The sequence below is a fragment of the Stenella coeruleoalba genome (genome assembly GCF_951394435.1).
Source record: "Stenella coeruleoalba genome assembly, chromosome: 6".
NCBI classification, from domain to species: domain Eukaryota; kingdom Metazoa; phylum Chordata; class Mammalia; order Artiodactyla; family Delphinidae; genus Stenella; species Stenella coeruleoalba.
In genome coordinates, this window is record NC_137151.1 from 113,723,571 (window position 1) to 113,740,488 (window position 16,918).

The 16,918-nt window shown below is 41.7% G+C and overlaps 1 protein-coding gene across 2 annotated transcripts in view; it reads right to left on the reverse strand.

Annotated features, from left to right (window-relative positions):
• Positions 1-16,918, reverse strand: part of AP1S3 (adaptor related protein complex 1 subunit sigma 3) — a 56,945-nt gene that overhangs the window by 12,403 nt on the left and 27,624 nt on the right. For both annotated transcript variants that reach the window (XM_079924702.1, XM_079924701.1), the window contains exons 2-3: positions 6,017-6,195; positions 4,039-4,147 (exon numbers count right to left, since the gene is read on the reverse strand). In XM_079924702.1, coding sequence (XP_079780828.1) covers positions 4,039-4,147; positions 6,017-6,195 — 288 coding nt within the window. The remainder of the gene's footprint in view (positions 1-4,038; positions 4,148-6,016; positions 6,196-16,918) is intronic.

Below are 16,918 nucleotides of genomic sequence, written 5' to 3' on the forward strand. Positions count from 1 at the left end.
AATATTTCTATTCAACTTTTTGAATATCATTTTTCTTATCTGTGAAATAGAGATCTATGATGAGTCCAATCATGCGTTTGTTGAGAAAGCCAGCTGACACCAGGATCCAGCAGGACATAGAGCACCCCTCCCCTGACAACAAGAAAACTCCCTGAATCAAGACAGAACCTCTCAGGCTTCCTTGGTGGTGCAGTGGCTGACAGTCTGCCTGCCAATGCAGGGGACACGGGTTCGTGCCCCGGTCCAGGAGCCCACATGCCGCAGAGCAGCTGGGCCCCGTGAGCCATGGCCGCTGAGCCTGCGCGTCTGGAGCCTGTGCTCCGCAATGGGAGAGGCCACAGCAGTGAGAGGCCCGCATACTGCAAAAAAACAAACAAAAAAAAAGACAGAACCTCTCCAGCACAGCAACCTCTGCACCGTCCGGGTGCATCAGTAAAACCTCACATAACAGCCTGTAATGGGAAAATATGGCAGGTGTCGAAGTCCTCAAACTGACCCTTATCTAATCTGAGACTCTGAGGCATTGCCTCTCAGCCTCTTATAAACTGGGCTTCATGCTGCTTACTGAAGACCGAAAGATTAACTAGTTAATCCTTGTAAATCTCCTGGGAATTGAAAAGTGCTAAAAATAAATAAATAAATAAATTAGTAGCCAGAGGTTTTGATTTATCTGTCATAGGAAGGTAATATTTTCTAGTCTTACGAGAAACACAGTACAGAGTTTTTTCCTGGGATAGCATAAGGGCAAAATTCAAGGAAACCTTCAGGATTAACACAAGAGGAAAAGAAAACCAAAGAGAAAGATATCATTCCTGAGACAATAAGAATTGTCATAAGAATGTCATAAGAATCAGTATTGCTGGGCTTACTCATCACAGTTAATTAATAAGAATTGAACATGTACTGGGCACAGAGGCTTGAACTGCTCTTAGCTGCTCTTAGCTTAATGAAAGATTCACTGAACTTTTTTAGTGAATTAAATTTTGGTCCATGACAAAGACAGAGCTTCTAAAGGTATGCCAAAACAGGATGAAAAATTAATAATATTAGAGAAATAGGAATGCATCCTCATTCTGCTGACACTTTAACTGGGCTTAGAATTAGGGAAGTTGATTCAGATTCTCTTGAGAAAGCAATGTGTTCTGAAATATCTGATATTTGGTCAGATAAGATTGAGATAAAATTCAATCCCAATTCACATGATCACAGTTGGATAAATCTAAGAAAACACAACAGGTCAAACCAGAGTGCGGAAATGAGGGGGGAAAGGCAGGCTATGGGAATCTCTGGGCCTCAGGAGAACTCTTTCAGGGCTTTGCTAAAGGCCAAGTCTGCGGTTTATTTCAAAAGAAAGTACTGCAATGTCAGAATTCCTCTGAAAAATTGAAAGCATAAAATTAAATAATCTCAGGTTTGAAAACTTGCCACTATATATTTGCAAATCTCTCTTTAAAAAAATGAAAATAAACTTGGTGAACCAGGAGAGAGCAAAAGAAAAATGGTCTTTTTTTTTTTTTTGGCAGTACGCGGGCCTCTCACTGCTGTGGCCTCTCCCGTTGCGGAGCACAGGTTCCGGACGCGCAGGCTCAGCGGCCATGGCTCACGGGCCCAGCCGCTCTGCGGCATGTGGGATCCTCCCGGACCGGGGCACGAACCCATGTCCCCTGCATCCGCAGGCGGACTCTCAACCACTGCGCCACCAGGGAAGCCCTGTCTTATTATTTTTATACGCTGACCAACAAACTGAAATCTCTGAAGCAATATTTAGGTCTTATAACTTACAAAGACAAAAAAAAAAAAAAGAAGAAGAATCAAAGAGAGGGATGGAAAATTATTTCAGAAATCTTTCAGGTACTCATCCTTGTAAAAACTGTTGCAACAAACCTGACAAAACCTTAACCAATACTTCAACTGCTGTTCATTCCATTATATAGAATACAGTACAGAAAACTCTTCGGAAAGCAAATTCTCTTAACAGCATTTAATAAAAAACTTCAGAGGGCTTCCCTGGTGGTTCAGTGATTGAGAGTCCACCTGCCGATGCAGGGGACACGGGTTCGTGCCCTGGTCCAGGAAGATCCCACATGCCGCGGAGTGGCTGGGCCCGTGAGCCATGGCCACTGAGCCTGCGCGTCCGGAGCCTGTGCTCCGCAATGGGAGAAGCCACAACAGTGAGAGCCCCGCGTATCACAAAAAAAAAAAAAAATCGTCAGTGAGCCAGGAAATAGGGAAGAGAGTATTACTGAGAAGAAAACATTTTCCTAATCCACTGAATCATTTCTTGAGACGGTGAACTAGATAAAATATTTCTGGAACATTCTCTAAAATCTGGCCCAGAGCTGGTTCCAAGGGCTGAAAAAACGAACAAATAAGTCCCAGGTCATGATCTCGAGATACTCGCAATTTGGTGGTCAGGCAAATCCTGTACAAATTGAGGATAATACAAGGCTGCTCCATGTTGCTGGAGCACTGGATATGTCAGGGATAAAAAGACAGAGAAGTGAGAAGGCTGGAGCAGTGGTCTGGGACCAATGTTTACAATGAGTAAATGCCAAGCTAAGAAATTTGAATTGTATTCATTAAAGATGGAGGAGAGTGACCGAATGTCACCAGAGATCTGTGCATTGGAAGGACAATGCTAAAAACAGGCCAGGAAAGGCAAGCAGAGATGAGCCCAGAGGCAGAAAGGGGGAGAGATGAGGTTTAAAGGAAAAGCAAAACTGTAATCCCAAGTAAAACTATACTAGCGAGAGTGAAAGGAGATGAATTTTCGTCCAATTTGAATAGACAGAGGCAGACTTAAGTAAAGGGTGGAGAAATATGTAAGGAACACTGTCCTTCTGCGTTGAGAGATCCTAGGACGTCATAATTTCAAGCACAAGACTGAACAGGTTTTCAGGAGCTAATTTTCAGCTCGTGTCACGTTAAGACTGAGGTGAGCGTGAGAAGCCCAGTGAACAGCATCATCAGCAAAGTGAAGAAGAGTCATCTGGTGATGGATTTCCAGGAGACAGAGTCTAGTAGACACACAGGAGAGAAGAAAGAAGGAGCAGGAGGGCATTTAGGGGGCAGGGGGAGGGAGGGAGCTGGGGAAGAGACCAAGTTGGGGCCTTCAAAAACACAGGATGGGGCTTCCCTGGTGGGCCAGTGGTTGGGAGTCTGTCTGCCGAGGCAGGGCACACGGGTTCTTGCCCCAGTCCGGGAAGATCCCACGTGCCGTGGAGCGGCTGGGCCCGTGAGCCATGGCCGCTGAGCCTGCGCGTCCGGAGCCTGTGCTCCACAGCGGGAGAGGCCGCAGTATTAAGAGGCCCGCGTACCGCAAAACAAAAAACAAAAAAACAAACAGGATGAGAATTAGCAGAACTCAGTGTCAGGGCAAAATAAAGAGGAGAGGATTTAAAGAAAGCATTGCACTGAGCAAGGGTCCAGTGCTGCAGAGAGGTTAGGCAGGTGAAGATTAAAGCAGCATCACTGGTGTTGACCATTATGATTTCCTTGGAGGAGTAAAGGTGAAGCCAAGCCCTAAGCTGCTGCAGAGTGAATGTGTTCTGGGGATCAGGGCACCTCGTAGAGTGTACTGCTTGGCAGTAAATGCATGGAGATTGAATAGCAATGTGAAGGAAAAGGATTTTGGTTTTGTTTGTCTGGTGGTGTTTGTTTTTCTTATGTATAAATAATATTAAAGAACCCTTGGAGCTTAGTAAAAGAAACCAGAGAGAGGATAGAAAGGCACAACAGAAAAGAGAAGACAGTCAGTGGGGAGTAAAGGACAAAATATCAAGGAAGCCTTCACAATTAAATTCTAGCGTCTAGTGTGGCTGTGGTCTGGACATACACACACCACCTGCCTCTGGAAAGCTCTGGATCTTCCGTTTACTAAGAATCACAGGAAAGGGGGAAAGCGTTGCATTCTGGTTCTCGGCGCAAATGCAGTTCATATTTTAGACTTGAGAGAGAAAAGGAATGTGAAAACAGACAGAACTGAAGTCGGAGCTGGGGTGGAGACTGACTCATTCTACAGACCAGGACACCACTTACATTTCCAAAGTATTTGTCCAGCAACTCCACATAACGATGCACAGTCTCTAGTGTCAAGAGCTCATTGTCCTGATTTTCTACTGCACAGCAAAAATATAAACTAGCATACCTTGAAAAGAAAAGAAGATCACATAAAATATAATGACACATTACACAACCTGAAGATGGTTTTTTCCATGAATATGCAGTTACCGCTTCCTCTCCAGGGATTCCTCCTGTCCACATCCAAGAGGGAAATCATTATTCATCATACCCAATAGCCTCCCAAAATGTAAAATAGAATATATAAAAAAGATGGTGGGGATTGGGTTATTTCTGTTAATTATGTGAAAGGTCCTCAAAACTTTACCTTAAGGAGCTGTGATCAGGGGACACAGAGTCCTTTGACCCATGGTAATCAGGGTGCCTGTTCATGCCCCTCCCTGGATTGTGAATTGTCCTTTCTAAACTCCAGAGCCCTGACCAAGGGGCCCAGGGGCCCACGTGCCCACCCTCTTACTTCATACTGTAGTGTGTCTCTTCATACTGTACCGTACTATAGTGTGTCTTACTTCATACTGTACTGTAGTGTGCCTCCCATCCTCAGCTTATCAAGTCCTCCCCCCATCATGTGTGTTTCTTCTGCCTAATACCCTCCTCACCCCATACATGTGGCTCACTCCTCCTTCTCCTGTAGCTCGGAGCTTGGATGTCCTTTCCTCCAGGAAATCTCTGTCCTCTCTGACTGCACTGGAGGCCCCTGCTATGCATTCCTGTGCCTCCCTCACAGAGCATCCAGAGCTCTTCATTCCGTATTTCATGGCCTGTCTCTCCCCCACTAAATCAATGGCTTCCCAAAGGCAGGTACTGAGTCTGCGTTGTTTACCCAGTAGTCATAGATAGCTGTTGAGAGAACTGCTGAAGCCTATTCTTCAGGTAATGGTTTAAATCACAATTGAACCCCAAGTTGTAGAAACCAGGCAGAGAGTAGGGACAAGCCTTTTGTCGGCAAGGATTTCCTGGGACTCTGTCTTTCTATCCCTGGGATGCTTATTACTATAAGGGCCTTTGCTGACGTCTCCCACGATGCTAGTACGAAAAGTTTTGACCTTGGGCCCAGCAAGAGAAGCTTGGTCCAGGCACTTCCTGGTAATTTACTCCATTGAATACAGCCTTTGATGTTACCTCTGTCTTTCCCCTTCCAGTTTTATAAACACACCTCGTGAGAGCCTTTCTAATGTGTGTTTGCCCTCTGAAAGTTGCAGTATGATGTTGGATGCAGGGCCAGATCGGCTGTGTTCTGGTCCTGGTTTAGGCATCAGTTATCTGGGTCTTTATGAGCAAAATGACTTTACCTCTCAGGGCCTTAGTTTCCTCACCTAGAAATTGAGGTCCCTTTCTAGTATGGTCTTGCCATGGCAAGTAGGTACAGTAAAGAGAGGATATACAGTCTTTAAAGTCAGAAAAATCTGGATTTGAATCCTGGCTCTGCTGATTACCACTCAATTACTGTGACTGGGGACTAATTACTTAAACTCTCTGCAGCTTCAGTTTCCTCATCTGCAAACGTGAATAATAAAGAGCTGCCCATCTCTCTATCATGTTAACCTTTTTTCTATAGCATTTGTTACTAACTGAAACTGTTTTGTTTGCTTAACAGACGAATAAGTTCCAAGAGAGCAGGAATGTTCTGTGTCTTGTTTGCTACCGTACGCACAGTCATTAGAACAGCGCTGGAAATAGAATAGATGCTCATAATTTCCTGAATGCATGTGTACATTATCAACACATAAATTAAGTATCTAGAATCCGTCCTGGCATATGGAAAGCCTTTCAATAAATGAGAGTTCTCTTCTATTTAGTCTACTGGTACAAACGTTTGGCCTCCAGCCTTCAAAGATTTCAGTAAATGATAGAATTGGTGTTGCAATCTCAAATGCTCGGGACTCAACAAACCAAAGAGTAATAAGAAATTCAGTTCTCATGAAGTTACTCACACCTTTTATAAACAAGTTTTAGCTCCTTCCAGTCAACAAAACTGCTTGTCCTCTGACCACGAGAGAGAATAATCTGAACAATTTCCCGGGTGATCTTTTTCCTTTCCTTGTCAGGGAGAGTAGTGTACCATTTCTGCAGCCGTAATTTCCCTTGTCGACTGAAGAGCAATATGAAATGAATCTAGAACAAATAAAGGGAGAGGAAAAAAAACAGAATTTGGTCAGCCAAATCATTCTACCATAGATATTAAAATACAGCAGCAGGGTTTACAAAGGATTATTCTGAACCGAGGAAAAAAATAATTACCAGCATGAAAACTATCCCCTCTGACAATTACATTTAACCCCAAAAGAACAAAGAAATGTACACACCACAAACATAGCTTATTTATACTATAGGAGAGAGATAAGTTTTCTTTTACGAGTCACAAACTCATAGTGAGAAAAAATATATCAAGGCAGAATAGAACTCTTTTGAGAAAATATTAAATTCTTCCTTCACAAGCCAAAAAAAAGTTAAAAACAGTAGAAAGGTTTACTTTAAAAATTATACTCTTGCTTCATATCACAAGTATAGAAACCAAATGATAATATAGACATAAAGAAGAGAAGTAAGGGAAGGAAATAAGGATGAAGCAAGGGGGAAAAGTGAGAAAACTAGAAGGGGACCATATTCTAATTTTTTAATAAAAATTATATATATATTTCAGATGTACAACATGATGACTTGGTATACACATACATGGTGAAGTGATTACTATAGTCAAGCTAATTAACATATTATCTCCTCACACAGTTCTCAGTTTTTGTGTATGATGACAGCACCTGAAATATACTCTTAGCAAATTTCCTGCATTCAATATAGTATCATCAACTATAGTCAGCATGCTGTACACCAGATCTCTAGATTTAGTCATCTTACATAACTGCAACTTTGTTCCCATTGACCAACATCTCCCCATTTCTCCCACCTCCCCATCCCTTGTAACCACGGTTCTACTCTCTGCTTCTGTGAGTTTGATGCTTTTAGATTCCACATGTAAGTAAGATCATGTAGTATCTGTCTTTCTGTGCCTGTCTTATTTCATTTAGCATGATGTCTTCTAGGTTCATCCACATTGTTACAAATTACAGGATTTCCTTCTTTCTAAGGCTGAATAATATTCCATTGTATGTGTACGTACGTATGTATACACATACACACAGCATACTTTCTTTATCCATTCATCTGTCAATGGACACTCAGGTTGATTACATGTCTTAGCTATTGTGAATAACACTGCAATGAACATGGGAGCGCAGATATCTCTTTGAGAAACTGATTTCATTTCCTTTGGAACTATACCCAGAAGTAAGATTTCCCTTGGAAATATACCCAAAAGTACTATCATATGGTATTGCTTTTTTTTTTTTTTTTTTGCGGTATGTGGACCTCTCACTGTTGTGGCCTCTCCTGTTGCGGAGCACAGCCTCCGGACGCGCAGGCTCAGCGGCCATGGCTCACGGGCTCAGCCGCTCCGCGGCATGTGGGATCTTCCCAGACCAGGGCACGAACCCGTGTCCCCTGCATCGGCAGGCGGACTCTCAACCACTGCGCCACCAGGGAAGCCCGGTTTTGCTATTTTTTAATTGTTTGAGGGACCTCCATACTATTTTCCATAATGGCTGTCCCAATTTACATTCCCACAAACAGTGTGCAAGGGTTCCCTTTTCTTCACACCTTCACCAACACTTATCTCCTATCTTTTTGATAATAGCCATTCTAACAGGTATAAGATGATGTTTCATTGTGGTTTTGATTGGCATTTCCCTGATGACTAGTGATATTGAGCATATTTTCATATACCTGTTGGTCATTGGTATGTCTTCTTTGGAGATATGTCTATCCAGGTCTTTTGCCCATTTTTTTTTAAATTGGATAATTTGTTTTCTTGCTATTGACTTGTTTGAATTCCTTATACATTTTGGGTATTAACCCCTTAACAGATGTATGGTTTGCAAAAATTTTCTTCTATTCCATAAGTTGTCTCTTTACTTTGTTGTCTCCTTTGCTGTGCAGAGGCTTTTTAGTTTGATGCAATCCCATTTGTCTATTTTTGCTTTTGTTGCTTGTGCTTCTAGAGTCGTATCCAAAATATCATTGCCCAGATCAACGTCAATGTCAATATCAATGTCAAGAAGTGTTTTCCGTAGGTTTTCTTCTAATAGTTTTACAGTTTCAGGCCTTACATTTACGTCTTTAATCATTCTAAGTTGATTTTTGTATGTGAAGTGAGATAATGGCCCAATTTCATTCTTCTGTGTGTGGATGTTAGTTTTCCCAACACCATTTATTAAAGAGACTGTCCTTGTCCCACTGGGCATCCTTGGCACCTTTCTCAAAGTTCAAACTAAGTCTCAAATGTAAGCTCTTTACTCCACCTTGTGGGATACCTGGCTGAGAGTTTTAGAGTCAACCATCTCAAGATACAGTTTGGCATCATAATAAATGTTTACAATTTAAACAGTGTGTTGACCACATTAGGAAGAAACCTGATTTTATTTTCAATTAAGTTTCAAAGTGTGTATTTGAAATGCACATTCCTATTTCAATGAATTTTGAAAGCTTTACATGAATAGAAGACGCTGTAGAAATTTACTGTGGAGCCTGGGAGGTACGGAAGATTTGTTTTTCAGAAATTGTCAGATGGTCTGATCTTTATTTTATGAGATTAAGTTTTCTCAATCCACAGTATGAGAAGATCAAGTTTAGAATCATAATTTATTCTGTCACGTGTTTGTTTTGTTTAAAAAAAATAAAATTCATTATTGAGGTTAATTGTATCACGGAGAGAACAATATATACTAGGAGCCAAAATAATTACAATTTTAAAACTTTCTACAAATAAAATATTCAACTCTTTTTATTAAAGAGAGTTGGCTCTGAATGTCACAGCACAAATCATACAAACTCATCCAAAGACCAACAGAAACCAGGCTCTTTCCTCAGAGCATCCCCTACCCCAACCTATAGAATTTGAGGTCTTCTTAATAAACTACATTCTTTCTTAGAAAGGAAACATCTGTTAATAAGGACTTGAAAACCAAGACATGGCAAGTGAAAAGAAAGCAAGTTAAAAAGCCCTGCTCAACTAGCAGCTTTAAGAAAAATCACCCTCAGTCCAGAATTGTAAGCATCTGCTTAGAACAGAGCATTTTCTTAAATACACCTTTCACTATCAGCACAGGTATAGAGAATTCAATAATGAAACACAGCTACCGCTTTCTAAGAATCATATTGAGAAAGGTATTTTTTGCTTCCAAGAAGAGATCATCATAAAAGTGACATTCTATGGACTTGAGGATATGGGGAGGGGGAAGGGTGAGCTGTGACAGGGCGAGAGAGAGGCATGGACATATATACACTAACAAACGTAAGGTAGATAGCTAGTGGGAAGCAGCCACATAGCACAGGGAGATCAGCTCGGTGCTGTGATCACCTGGAGGGGTGGGATAGGGAGGGTGGGAGGGAGGGAGACGCAAGAGAGAAGAGATATGGGAACATATGTATATGTATAACTGATTCACTTTGTTATAAAGCGGAAACTAACACACCATTGTAAAGCAATTATACTCCAATAAAGATGTTTAAAAAAAAAGTGACATTCTAAAAGTACACAATTGAATGGGAATAGAATAATAAAACCTCAGGATCTTGAGAACAAGGTTCAGCTTTCGATTATCACCGGTGGCTAAGACTATTCGATCCCATTTCTAGTGACTGGTCAGACCTTTGCTAGAGAAATGAAATCCACACATTTTCTTGGTGTTTACTTTGCATTTCCTGTCAGAAAATTTTCTTCTTCACATCTATCCTAAATCTTTTCTGTTACAATTTAAACCGATTTTCCCTGATTTTATCCACAGAGCAGATTAAAAGACAATATATCACTACCCTCGAAATAATAAGAAACTCTTCAAATACTTGAAGACAGACTTTAAAGTGTACCTGGAGTCCTTTCCTTCCAGAAGAAATTACCCTGGTTTCATGTCTTCTTCTTATTGGTTCTATTATCAGATTTCAAAACCATCATTGTTACAATTCCTCCAGGATTACTTCATAGATAAACGTCACTTTTAATTTATGGAGCTCAGATCAAGGAGCTCCAGTGAGTGGCTGGAACTATTGCTGCGTTTAATTATGGATTACTTTCTATTCCTTCTACTGCAACTTTCCCTCAAGATCAAGTGCCTGCCTTCTTAAACGGCTCAACAGGGTAGAAAATAAACAAATAACCCTTTTTCATTCTAACAATGAATTCAAAGAGAAAAGATGATCAGGAACATAATACACACATCCATGAAGCGATTTAAAATACAAAAATGTGTTTCAAATTCAAAAGAAGTAACAAACAGGTTCAAGTTTATCCAGTAATTGCATTGCATAAGACAGTGTTGACAGACTTCATTCTCTCAAGTTCTGCTCTGAGGGGGAAGTGTAGCTCGCTCCTGTGTGTCTGGTGTCTGTTGCCTCTCCAGAGTTAACAGTGTAGCATGAGAAAACTGGCGGAATGAATTGTAGTGATTCACAGGAGTTCATCACCTCGAGCAATTAATTGTATCCAATTTATCAGTTTAGTCATTCAAGGCATATTTGGATAATATGTTTCAAGAGGTTAATCAAATACCATTTTTGATTAGCATTAGCTTGAGAGTATGAGAAACAGGCAATTGGGAGGGTTTGGATTTTTTTCCCAATATTTACAAAGAGTCAACTTCAACTCAAGTTGATGTCATAAACAAACTTCAACTGACTTCAGAACACCCAGGCATTTTGTTTCAATAATAGTGCTGGCAAGAAAGGAATAATGGAGAGGCTGATTGGTAATCCTCTTCTGGGAAATGCCAACTCCAGAAACAACCATAACATCCAACGAAGTGTGATGGGCAAGCCTGAATTCTTACATTTGGCCCAAACGCTCTGGCCTTAGGTAGGCATCTGATTTCACCGAGCTCTCCCCTCCCTCACTCAAGGTTAACCTGAGACAATAGCAGAGGAAATAATCACATTGGCAGCTGAATTAATTGTATTTTAGAGACCTTAGAGCACAGATCATTTATTCACGCAACGCCTATTTACCGAGTGCCTACTCTGTGCACTATGAACCTACAACGTAAAACTTGGTTCTTTACCTTGAAGCGCTTTTAATCGTGATAAAGAATACAAAAACAAAAACCCAAAGTAAACATACTGAATTAAACCACAGGGCTTTATCTCCTCTACCTCCCAAAATGCCACTAAAATGACAATAGTAGAATTTTCTTAAATGCATTAACCCTCAAAGACTAGGAGAATGACAGGGGTTGTGATAGCAGCCAAGAGATTTCAACAAATCTTTGGAAGATGGAAGGAGACAGAAGAGTGATGACTAACCTAGCAAAATAAGGAAAATCGTAGCTTAAGAGGCAGATTACAAAGACAAACCAGCCACGCTCCCAGAGAAAGCCTGAGGGCAGCACTTGTGGGTACCATGGCTCCACAAAGCTCTAAAAACAGGGACACTGGCTAAAGGTCTACCTACAGAGTGGTTGGCATGGACCACCTGTGGCATTTCCAGGGGATTACAGCTAAGTGAGAACACTGACGCGTGTGTACACACATAGCACACATGCACATACACACACTCCTCGGTAAGTTCCCAGCTGCTTTACTCAAGGGCGCAGAAATGTAGTGGAGGTCATGCAGTTGAAGCACCTCTTAGCTCGGCTTCCTCTGGCCCCCAGTCAGTAATGGACAGCAAGCAGCTGTCAATGATGATCCAAACAAGGCACGGTTTACTCAACCTGAGAAGCTCAAATTTGTGCAATGCCATATGTCTTCTCTACTTAAGGCTCTCAGAGACCTTACTGTAAGAAGAAATATTTAGAGACACCTGCAACCCTCCTGGATCTTAAACGTAATTCAGAGCCTGCAAAGCTATATATGTATCTTCACCAAGAAAGAAACATGTTCCTGCACCTCTACCACCAAATTTGTTGTATAAAAAAACCCATCTCCTAATCAGGAAATGGAATGATTCCTCTCTGGAGACACTGAATGGCAGAGAAAAGACCTCTAGGTACTAACAACGGAGCTTTCCAGCCACCTGACTATGCCCTCAGAACTGCCTATTAGCATCTTAGCACCCACTTTCAAATATGAGCGGAGGCCAAGGATTACCAGACATTTGAGAATAGTCTCGAATGTCAAAGAAAGAGACTGAAAAAAACAAAGAGAAAAAAAGTAAGCACTGGATACGGTAGGAAAGCATGCAGCGGGACAAACTGTTACACACACGCACACACACACACACACGCACACACACACACACGAGAACATGAATATGCTCAGAGTTCAAAGAAGATGGAGTTCCTATATCAATAAAACAAAAACAGCATTCTATTGGGGGAAAAAGAGAGAAAACTCTTGCAAATTAAAAAGTATGGTAACCAAAATAAAGTCAGAGGATTCTCCAAGAGATTGGAACAAACAGAAAAACAGATGGAAAATTAGAGGAAAAAATAAAACTATTAAGGGGTCAACCCAGAAGGTGCAAAATCCAGAGTTACAACAGAGATAACGGAGAGGAAGAACTAAGGGTTTGCATGCCACAACTAAGGAGCCCACATGCCACAACGAGGAGCCCATGTGCCACAACTAAGGAGCCCACCTGCCGCAACTAAGACCCAGCACAACCAAATAAATAAAGAAATAAAAATTTAAAAAAACAAAGCAAAACAAAAGAGCATTGGACTCCTCACCTGCATTTGTTGGAAGACTACACGCCTACACCCAACCAAATTATCAATCGAGTGAAAGAGGGGAAGTGACCTTTGAATTTTCATACCTGCAAAGACTAAAAATAAAGAGAGAAAGATACAGAAATTTGCACTCAGTATATCTTTCTTAGGAAGCCGCTGTAAGACGTCTCTGAGCAAAGAGTAGAAAAGAGTTAGACATGGTTACCTAGGGCACAGGGAACCCAAAGCAAAATGATGCTGAAAGGAAAGGCCAGAGTGACAGCCACGTATCAGACCAAGAAAGCAACCATTCCAGACAGAAGTGGTGGAGGCTGGAGAAGGGGGAGGGGAAGGGAGAAATAGAATTTATTGATCATTTCATTTCTTTTTACAGTTGGAAAAAAATATTGATAGCCATCTGAAAGATCTGCTAGTGCACTGGTGGGAAAAAACAGGGATAGATACATAGAAAACCAGGCCAGTGGAAAAAATATTTATAAACTCCAGAAAAAGAAATGATACAAGCAAGAAATCATCATCCTTAAAACTACTTTGGGAGAAAGAGAAGTGAGGAAATACGCGTGTGAGCAGAAGGAAGTAAATGCCCAATTACCATGACAGGAAGGCAGGAGACAATGTAAAGAGTTAGGAGTAGAAACTTGCCAGCATAAGCATATTATTTAGAAATATAGACATAACTACCCGAAGAAAGACTGCAATTATTGAAAGTGAACAACGTGGTAAAGGAAAAGAGTTGCTGTGTTTCATTATAAATTATATGTCTGTTTGATTTTTTTTAACTATGTACCTATATTACTTGGATTTTAAATTTTTTTAAGGAATTAAAAATAAATAAATAAGGGATGGTGGAATGCCTATATTTGACAGTGACATTAAAAGCATATTCTGAGGGGATTCCCTGGTGGTGCAGTGGTTAAGAATCCACCTGCCAGTGCAGGGGACACGGGTTCAATCCCTGGTCAGGGAAGATCCCACATGCCACGGAGCAGCTAAGCTGGTGTGCCACTACGGAAGCCCGCGTGCCTAGAGCCCGTGCTCCGCAACAAGAGAAGCCACCGCAATGAGAAACCTGCACACCGCAACGAAGAGTAGTCCCTGCTCGCTGCAACTAGAGAAAGCCCGCGGGCAGCAAGGACGACCCAATACAGCCAAAAATAAATAAATAGAAATAAAAAATAAATTTATTAAAAAAAAAACATATTCTGAGATATTTTCCCTTCTCCCTCCTAATATTAAACTCTGAAATTTAGAGGGAAAAATCCTTTAATACGTTAACTGTTCTAAACTATCAGTTTTGAGCTCTCATTTGATTTTATCTGAGGCAGTTTTAGTTTTCAACCTGTACCAGTTCATGAATAAGAGTGCCATTAGTTTACTAGCTTCCAGGTGGAATAATACATTTTATGTCCTGATTTTACTTCAAGCACATAACATTTGACCAGAACTTTACTGTTCCTAATATAATTTTTAAAAAGAGAGGATGGATTAAAAAGTTTTTGCAGATTCTGTACCTATCCTTCATGTACTAACAATTCACTATACATCCCCCTTAGCTATCACCTGTGCAGCTAAGACGTTCACCTCTGAAACTTCTTTTCATACCATAGGTTTCTCAATTCCCTTATCATTTTGCATGTTTCTTCCTGGATCATGTCTAACTCCACTTTTTGCTCATAACAGGGACTTAGTAAATATTGGTGGAAGTGTTGAATTTTGAGAAACGGCAACCAGCCCTGCATTAATGTTCTGAGTAGAGAACTGGGTTTTCTATAAGGGTTAGAGAACACTGTGGTTTGGGGTTTTATTGGGATCATATGCTTGTAACTGGGATTACTTTTCTCCAGATGCAATAAACTCAACTCTCCCTTGTTGTATTTGCCAGATCTTCTGGCAGCTTATCCTGTCCGGCTTAACAGTTCTCTGGCCAGAAGAGCTTAATAGCATTTAAAAACCAAGAGCTCCAGCTGCCCTCTTCTCTCTGCTAGATCAGTTGTAAAAAATGTTACCCACAACTGGTCTGGGCACTCATTCCTTCGGGGTCCCACAGTTTATACTTGCACGTAGGAATGATCCCTTTAACAATGAGCCTGATTTCCTTCCTCTAAGCCTGCTCAGAAAGCGACAAGACCAACCCTCCAAGGCTGCTGCCTCTCGTGCGTCTCCCTTTGGTCGGAACCCCAATCAGAGGGTTTTCCAGAATGTAGAAAGAAGGGATATCCGCTGCTTCTTCACCAGCCTCACGTATTCACCTTCGCATTGGGCTCCAGTTCCCTCTTCCACAGCCAAGTTTCCTTCTCTCTAAAAAGGTCATCTGCTTAAGCTTCTAGTGATCTACCTTTATTATAGATGTTACCAGCATGCCCCAGGTGGAAATAAGAAGATGATGTCAGACCACAAAGTTTCCCAGAAGTCATTTACTCGTGTTCTTAGGACAAAGGTTCATTGACAACTGGCTAGACCTCTAACTTAGTGACCCTTTGAAACAAACTAGTTGCGTGTTGGAAATTTTTTTTTTTTTTTGGCCATACCACACGGCTCACAGGATCTTAGTTCCCCAACCAGGGATTGAAACCAGGCCCCTGGCAGTGAAAGCACTGAATCCTAACCACTGGATCACCAGGGAGTTCCCTGGAAATTTAAATGTTAGTTTTTCCAAACTCGTTATATGCCACCCAGTCCAAATGGTGTACCTCCACCACTGTTTCAGATTTGATCCAGGACATGCTGAGCATTTACCAGTAGGCCAACCCAAATTGGATTCAGGACATGAAGGGCATTTATCACTAGGCCAGGCCTTGGCCAGGGCTGGGGGGCAGTAGAGCAGGTTGGTTGTTACGTGGGAAGACTCTGGTGATAGGCAGCTTTTGAGAGTTTGCATTTGAATCCTGGTTCTGTCATTTGTGAGCTAAGTGGACTTGGAAAAGTTACCTGACCTCTCTGGTCCTCAGTCTCATCATCTATAAAATAGGGATGACAACAGTCATGACCTCAGTAATGTAGAGGATACGATGATATCACACGTCTACCTTTTAGTGCGGAGCCTAGCACAGAGTAAGCTCTCAATAAATACTTGCTATGGCTAATGAATCATCCAGGAGTCAGCCCAGCCCATTTACAATCCCATTTATCTTCACCGAGGCAAGCAAAAAATTCCCTGCTTCCACCTTCGGAATCACTCCATGTCTACCCCATCACTCTTCCACTAATTGGTCCCCACATTCTGATGGAAAGTGTCTGTGACAGCCATTTCATAGGTACCCAGAAAGGCATTCTGCTGTTTCTTTGGATAATAAACCATCCAGTTTCTAGCTGATTTGCTACCTTGCCTTCTCAGTCACTCTGTCTCATCAACCACCTTCTCAATGCTTAAATAAGGAGTTCAGTCCAGAGATAGCCTAAACGTGCAGGTAGCCCTTTAGGGTTCCTTTCTTTCTTTGGACGGCTGACCAGTGGTATTCTGATCATGTATTTGTTAATTCTCTCCAAGTTCCCTGTAAGGTGTTTACTTGGGGGTTCCTCATCTTTTCACTTGTGTGTCTGTGTATGGCTCTAGTTTCTTTTTCTATATTGAGTAACAACAGGTGTTCAGGTTTTTCACCTTCCCTCCTGACTCTTTGTTTAAACTGCATCACACTTCTGTGGTGGGTCACGCTCACCCTTTCCCCACCCGTTTCTCTTTCACGGGCCAACAGGGCTCAGCGGGAATTCCAGGGCAGGTGTGGCACTGAATCAGCTGTCAACTCCCCTCTCTGGGCCTCATCTCCTCCTCTAAGAAACAGGAGAGCAGGGTCACGTATTCAAATACCTTTCACAGGCTGGCAGCGGCAGGCAACATTTTCAATGGGGGTGAGGGTTCCGCATGCAAAGGGGGTGGAAGACACAAAGTCAAGCTGTAAATCACAAGTTCCAACGGAAGGGACAGCCTCAACTCAGCCATAGGAAGGTACTGCCAAGAAAAACATTCAGCCAGTATTGCCAGGCCTTCAGATTTTTTTTTTCCCCAGAAGAAGCCTGAAACCTGGATGATTATGTGAAATACTGGGATTGTTTTAATATTCGCAATCAATAGGAATAATGATAACAAAACCCTGTGCAAGCCAAACGAGGCGCATTGTGAGTGGCTG